General features: G+C 51.6%; 1 protein-coding gene across 1 annotated transcript; it reads right to left on the bottom strand.

Annotated features, from left to right (window-relative positions):
- Nucleotides 1-627: 627 nt before the first annotated feature.
- KANK4 (KN motif and ankyrin repeat domains 4) lies at nucleotides 628-7,580 on the bottom strand (the record flags this gene model as incomplete). The annotated part of the gene is given in 7 exon segments (XM_010079285.1): nucleotides 628-756; nucleotides 759-799; nucleotides 2,331-2,550; nucleotides 2,956-3,043; nucleotides 3,634-3,864; nucleotides 5,252-5,363; nucleotides 6,257-7,580. Coding segments are annotated over 7 exon segments (2,145 nt in total), but the record flags the coding sequence as incomplete, so codon positions are not given.
- Nucleotides 7,581-7,664: the final 84 nt, after the last annotated feature.

Raw genomic sequence — 7,664 nt, 5'->3', positions numbered from 1 at the left:
CTCTGACGAGCTCACCAGCAACCCTGACCCAGCCCCCGCGCCCCGGGGTCCGCCCCACTCCGCCCTTCCCTGCCATCACTTCTCCAGACTTTAACTTTTTAGCTCACATTAATTATTTTGCACAATTTTCAGCCTTCCTTTTGCTTCTTCATTTTACCTGGCTCTTGCGTCCCTTTGCAGGGAGCTGGTGCAATTTAGCTGAAGTTGCTTTTGTAATTTTTGGGAAGCAGCAACTCCAACCCAACATCCACATATCCCCAACCTGAGATCTCTGCAATGCTGAGGGAGCTTATTCGCTTTTACAGAATCATAGAATCCCAGAAGGGTTTGGGTGGGAAGGGACCTTAAAGCCCACCCCCCCCTGCCATGGGCAGGGACACCTCCCAGGTTGCTCAAAGCCTCATCCAGCCTGGCCTTGAACCCCTCCAGGGATGGGGCATCCACAGCTTCTCTGGGCAGTAAAAAATTTCTTCCCTATTTTCTGCTCATCCACAGCCTGAGGGGGCATTGCCCAGCAATCAACAGGAGGCTACGAGATCAGCCGGAGCCGCATTGCCCGATCCCGATGGCACAGTCCCATGCAGAGCCACGCTCGGTTTGTACAGAATCAGAACGGCGAGGACGCACCTGGGCGGCTCGCAGGTTGACGTCCCCCTCCTTCAGCAGCTTCATCACCACCTCCATGTCCTCGGGCGTCTCGGCAGCCGCCAGCGGGGTGAGCATCACCGCCGGGTAGCCAGCGGGGGGAGCATCACGGCCGTGTAGCCGGCGCGGTTCTGCAGGTCCAGGCGGCACACGCCTGCGGGGGATGCACCCCACAGGGGAAGGATTCAACCCCGCCGTGAATCGGAGGGAAGAGGAAGCAGCAAAGAGGGAGTTATAAAATTTGTGGCAAAATAATATAAAATATTGCCAGAAAAAGGAGTTTATGTGGTTATACCGGATCAAGATTTATCTGTGTTAAATATCGAGTGTCTTGGGAGCGCAGCATTGAAGGTCAACGCAATTAACTTGGAAGACCATCACCAAAAAAAGAAAGTGGGGGGGGATGATTAATGCCGATTAGTGCCTTGGGAAGATGGTTCTGGGGCTGTTTGCTTCGACTCCTCCAAACAGGGAGCAGCAGAAAGATGACTGTAACCTAACGGGCGGCATAAAGCCAACCTGGCCCCGTTTCACCCATTTTTCACCTCAAAGAGCCTATTTCCAACCCCCCCAACCATGAGGAACGAGCCGTGCCCAAGGGGCGAGGGCTCGGGTCCAGCCTCGTCCCAGGGACTTGGCCTCCTTGGGCACTCGGGGCAGGAGGGGAAAATCCTGCGCGGCCGCGGCAACAATTGGGTTATAGATGGGTATGATAATCTGCCATTTCCCTAACATTTCGCAGATTGCCTGGCCCATGGGAAAAGGCCAAAGTGCCTTTATTCTCACTGAAGGCGCAGGCACTTTTCTCCTCGTACGAGCTCAGCTGAGCTTTTTCTTTCTCTGCAACGCAAGCTGAAAGTTCAAGAGTTCAAAATGGAGCTTTTCTGCAGAGCTGTGGCATTTGTTACGCTCTCAGGGGTCTGGTCCTCCAGCTCTGAGCCATGATGTGGCACTTGCTGCTCCAATTAGCTGGGGAAGCCACCCCACCCCCTCCCATCCCACCTGGACCGGGGCCGTGCAAGACACCCCTTGGCCATGGGGACCCTGAGCCCTCTCCAAAGTCCCATTGCAAAGCCCTCCAGATGTGTTGGGGACCTAAGGGCACTAACGGGACTTAAGGAGCCTGAGGGGCCTCAGCTGGGACCCCCCACCTACACCCATGGGACTCAGCTGAGGGGTGCTGCTGGTCTCCAGATCAACCATGGCTTCTGAATGGACCTTGGACCCGTGTTTGTCTTTTGGATGGACCTTGGCCCCATGTTTGTATCTTGGATGGACCTTGGCCCCATGTTTGTCTCCCGGATGGACCTTGGACCTGCACTTGTCTCTTGGATGGACCTTGGCCCCATGTTTGTCTCCCGGATGGACCTTGGACCTGCACTTGTCTCTTGGATGGACCTTGGCCCCTCACTTGTCTCCTGGATGGCTCCCTTGCATGTAAGCTGTAGTTGATCCCCAGCCCACCTCTGTCCCATCTCCTTTTTCTCCTGACTGAACTCCCTGGGAGGACCCTGGACTTCATTTACTGTTTGCCATGTCTGGGACTGTTGATGGACCCCGTTACCTGGCTCTGCCCACCATGGTCATCCCCTGTGGGGCTGTGCCCCATTGGCAAGAGCAACATAAACCAACTTCCCCACCCACACCCACCAGAAGCCATGGCTGAGCAGAGCGGCCGGTCCTACCTGTGTCCAGCAGGAGCTTTGCAATGGGGAAGTTGGAGTGGGAAACGCTGTAGTGAAGAGCTGTGTTGCCGTTCCTGTCGGCCAGGTTCACCACCATTGCCAGGAGCTGGGGCTGGATGGCCCCCAGCGCCTCGAGATACACCGCAACCACCTCTGGGCTGGAAGATTTGCGGCTCGACACCTGGAACCACTCCTGGCAGATGGTGCTGAGGACGTGCCGCTGAAAACACCGAGGTCAAGCCTTTACTCCTGGGGTAGTCAACCTGCAAACCGGCCGCTGTCCCAGCTCCTCGCCCCTTCGTCCTGCGCTATTCCTCCAGCTGGTATTTAGCTTGTGGTTTTGGGATTACTGCTAGAACTTAAGGGGGAAAGGAATTTCCTGTGGTAACTTGAATGAGTAAGCAGAGAAAGCCTTCATCTTCTCTCTTTTTTTTTTTTTTTCCCCTTTTCTTTTCTTTTGGCTAGCCTAAAACTGACTCAGAAGTCATCTCATCCCCCTCTCCTCCCAAAACCATCCATGGCAGGATAGGGCCAATCTTATCCATTAAATTGTCGGGACAATCTTATCCATGAAATGTAACAGAGTGGGAACCGTGTCCAAAACGGGATTGAAAATTATCTGTACCAGCTGCTTGTCGCTTGTGGTCCTGATTTCGGAGAGGTGCTTGCTGAGGAGCTGGCAGCCAGCAAGGAAATCTTCGGAGGGTTTGGATCTAAAGGGAAAATACTTTTGTAAATCCATCATGGGACAGAACTTGCAGGAGATACTGAAGCTGGAAGGAGAAAGGGCAGTTCAGGTCAGAATACTTTAAACATTTATTTAAGGGCTTAACTTTATGGACACAAGTTGTCGCATTGACTGGACACAGATTTTAGGTACAAGTTAAGCACTTAAATAAGTGTTTAACTCCACAGATCTGTATGGGCAACCTCACCTTTTACAAGAATCCTTAAAGTGGAAAAAAAAACCAAAACTTATTCCTGAATCTGCAAAGAACTTTACTTAGAAACTTTACTTGAGAGGGGAGAAATGAGCTAATTCTCACCAAATATGACTCACTCTGCCTTTTCCACCATTAAGCCTAGGGCCTGGATCAATCTCCACTAGATTCTGTAGTAACTAAAAAAAATATTTAGCTCTCTAAAGCCTTTTCCCACGCCTACAGAGGTCAGCAGCTGCATTTCCACCGAGCAGATGAAGCACCGACCCCGGCCCCGCGGGACTGACCGAACGCAGCGCTGTGCGTCCCAAGGCTTCGGAAATGTGACGGAAAGCACGAGCGCCGGCTGGTGTTCTGGTTACCTGTCAGCCTTGTGCTGAGAGCAAGGCGCTGCTTCTGCCGATGGCTCCTGCGCATCGTCGTCCTCACGTCCCTCCTGCGAGGCCGTCCCCGAGGAAGCCCCCTCACTTCCACCTCCAGCTGTCTCCTGCATGGGCTCCAAATCATCAGCTCTCCTCTCCGTCTCGCTCTCCGCATCCCCATCCGATGGGCTGTCTTCGCAACTCGTGTCTTCGCTTGAAGTCGTTTCATAGCTATTTGAGGACACCAGCGTTATTCCCCCATTCTCCATCCGCAACCGCACGGCCTGACCAAGACTCATTGAAGACACCCACGGACTCCAATGGGCCTTGGGTGAAGCCCAGAGTGATACGCAAGTGAGGAGGTTAGAGCCACAGCCAAACTTGGGGTTAGTCTTTTCTTTTTTATGGCTTCTTAAGCCAGCAGGAGTGTGATAGAAGCAGTTAATTAGCAGCAGGCAAGGTTACTTCAGGGACTGCTTGGTTGGGTTGGGGGGATGTCCTCTGCACGAGCAAGGGCTGGGTGCCACCTCCCTGCCAGGAGCGAGAGACACGGACCCTGGGGCAAGGTGGGACAGGCAGCATATTGACAACCTTGAGGACCACTACACAAAAACTATGTTTGCAGCTCCAGCATGGCCCTGAGCCCACCATTCGAGCAGCCCTGCTAGAGACACCTCTCTTCTGGTTGTCCACAAATTTTAATAATAATAACATCTCCCGTGAGACAGAACATTTCACTCTGAGGGATCCCAAAACTTTTCTCAAACTAGTTGAGATTCCTCTACTTGCTACAGGTTGTACCCACTTCAGCGACTGCTGGTAGAAGAAGGTCTACACAACAAGAGTGAGTAGATAAACCCAGCAGCAGCAGCCATCGAGCTGGGAAGCTGGAGAAGCGTATGTCAGCAGAAACCAGCATCCAAACTTGGACACATAGCTGTTGGCACAGCGAAGGGACAGCGAAATGCGTCCTGCCCTCGTCACGCCAACACACATACTCTTTGGTAGAAGATGTGCCGGTACTACTTAGAGAAGCACCTACCACACGTTGGTGTATCTAGTTAGCTCAAAGGCCAAAGAGCGTTGGATACTGGATACGCAGGGAACTGGGTGTTGGAGCACAACCTAAAATATGGGTCTCCTTCACCATGAGGTAATTAACTGAAATTATTATTAATAATTATTTACTGAAATAGTCCTTTCCCAGTCCCTGAACTAACTGTTGTCGGCCGTCGCTGGAGCGTGAAGGCAGGTTAGTGGCAGCGTGCAGACCCAGGCAATGCCGACCTCCTCCAAAACCCACCCAAGCTGGTGGGAACCTTCCCACGGACCCAGCTGGGTTTTGGGTGAAGCGCCAACAGATGGGTGTGCGGAGAGTGTCCGTCCCCAGGGTGTCCCTTGCTGCGCTGGAAACACCAACATCTTTCCTACAGGGTTACTTACAGGTTACTAGTGCTGGATTAAAGAAGGGAGAAAAGAGGCTCCATGGCAAATGGCCTTTTAATCAAGAGGTTTGGAGGGGAAAAGAGGGGGAAAAAAAAAAAAAGAATGACTTCTTCAGCGATACAGAGGACACCACATGTTAAAAGGCAGTTTTCTCTTCTGAACGGATGCTTACCCACCATTTACCCCAACAAACTGAAGATTCTTTTTGGTCCCATTGCCTCCTGCATGGAAACCATAACCTTTCTTTTTCATGATAGATTTAAGACTTGTGGTTGGAGATGTTTCTAGCAAAATACAAAATAATAGATTAATTAAGCAGATGTGCTGTAATTATCAATTATTATTCCCAACCTCTATCAACAAACTACAAATCATAAACGTAAGCATCTTTGTTCATCTTAGGAGATGATTTTTATGTTTTGCAAAACTGATTCCCCTGGCCACAACCTGAACCTGCTCTACCACCTTTCAAATACGTGTCTCAGACATCTCCAAGGGACTGGGAATATAAAGGAAGTGACTGGGAATTATACATATGTGAATATAAGTAGGTTTTACTTTTGTAATATTTTCTCTTTTTTCAATACTGCTGTACTGGAAATCTCATATATAAATCTCCCATAATACTACAGGGATGAGTCTTTCCATTGGAGTTTGAACCATCTCACATTTGAACTAATAGGTCACTTAGCTATTTGAAAAAACAGCCTTCAGTTTTGGATTCTTAACTTCTTATAAGCTAAAATTATTTTATAAATTATTTTAGGTCTTTTCTCAGCCCAGTTGCTCAGTTAGCTTCATCAGGTTTGAGTTCTGGTGAACTTCACGCTGATTGACCCCAGAGGAGCATGAGTCCCATGTCCTTGTACATTGAGATGTCCAATCCAATTAACGGTTATGGGATGGAATAGCCACAAGTACAGCCACTTTTGGAAGCTGATCCTGCATATAACTGAGGCTCAGCTTTATCAGCTCCTACATGGCTTCGTTTGCTTTTTGTATTTAGGATCATATAGCTCATGAGGTGCAGAGATTTGCCTTTCTGAGCCGTGTTTAGGAGGAGCTACTTCTGATCCGATACTAGTCACACCCCTGAGCTCCACTGCATCCCCCTGCTCAACACTGGAATAAATGGGAAGAGATTTGGCCCGGACACGTTGAAACCTCTATTATTTACCCAACTGTTGATAGTGCGTGTTCGAATTCTCCTTATCGGCGGGCCCTTGCGTAGAGTAGGCAGAGAGCAACGAGTTTAAGGAATTAACTAATTGGTTCTGAATGGAGCTGAGCTTGGAGGCCGGCTGCTTGATAGCGCTCGCTAGCTCAGGGTAGCCGTGCTCCAGACACAGCCACTGCTCCTGCAAAAGCTCCTGGATTTTTTTGACATATTGGCCGATGGGGTCAACAGTGGGGAGATCCTTGTGGTCAGGGGGACCTTCCTCTTCCAGCCCATCTCGAGGTTTATCTTTCCCAGAGCCTGCCGTGTTTTCTACCGTGTTTGAGCCGATTCTTGTTCCTTGATAGCTTTCTGCAGTCACTGTGGGAGCAGCCAGACCCTGGGTATCGTAGTTATTCCTGTGATTTTGATTGTCATCGCTGACGTGCTCATCAATCTTCAGCTGGGTGAAGCACGGTGTGTGAAGACCAGCCTCAACGTTGGCTTCACCAAAATGTCCGGGTCCAGTGCGAGTCTCTGCCCGTCCCTGATCTCTGCGAGCACCCAACTCCATCGCCTGCACGTTCACGTTGTCTGCTCTGCAGACGCTGCATCCTACGGATTTGGTGAGGACCGGGATATTTACGTTGATGCCTTTATCGTGGCCTTGCTTGGCCACAGCGACCTGTGAGAGGTCGGTGTTCACCGCAGCATCGTGGCACTGCAGAGCCCCGCCGCTCTGCCTGGCCGGTGGCTGTGCCTCAGGGGTGGTTCCCCGGCACAGCTGCTCTTCCAGCTGAGCTTTGGAGCTGGCCAGTAACTCAATACTTCTCTCCTTCTCCTTGATCTCATCATCTTGTTGCTTCAGCACTGCTCTCACCTGCTCAAGCTCTTCTTTCTTCTTGCTCAGCTGCTCTTCCAGAGCAGCAACCTGCTGCTTCAGCGCCGCAACCCCGCCGGGCTCTCCAGCATCGCGAGGCTGAGGACCACAACTCTCCATGTTCTCTCGAGCATCACGATGCTGAGGACCACAGCTCTCCTCATCCTCTCCAGCCCGGACACTCCCCTCCTCAGCTTCCTTCTGCACATTCGAAGCCATTTCGCTCACACTTAACTCCCTTTCCCCAGGGTTCGTGTTCTCCTCTGCGAGCTGCAGGGCAGCTGGTGATGCTGGTCCACCTCCAGCCAAGGTGGAGCGACCGCTGGCATCAGCAGCATTGCCCTCCTCGCCTCCGCTCTCCATCACCACCTGCAGCGGTGGGGCTGCGGGATGCTGGCTGTGCCATGGGGGCTGCATCTGCCCCAGCCCCGGGCTGCCCCCACCCTGATGCTCCTTCAGCCCCATGGACACATCATCCTCCACGCTCACCACCCGCGGGAGATTTAACGCAATGCCATCGGAGCCAGGAGAACGCAGTGCGGGGCAAAA

The sequence above is a fragment of the Pterocles gutturalis genome, unplaced genomic scaffold, assembly GCF_000699245.1.
Source record: "Pterocles gutturalis isolate BGI_N339 unplaced genomic scaffold, ASM69924v1 scaffold47723, whole genome shotgun sequence".
Classification (NCBI taxonomy): domain Eukaryota; kingdom Metazoa; phylum Chordata; class Aves; order Pterocliformes; family Pteroclidae; genus Pterocles; species Pterocles gutturalis.
Note: the sequence above shows the minus strand (reverse complement) of the source record. Positions and strands in the feature narration are given on the sequence as shown.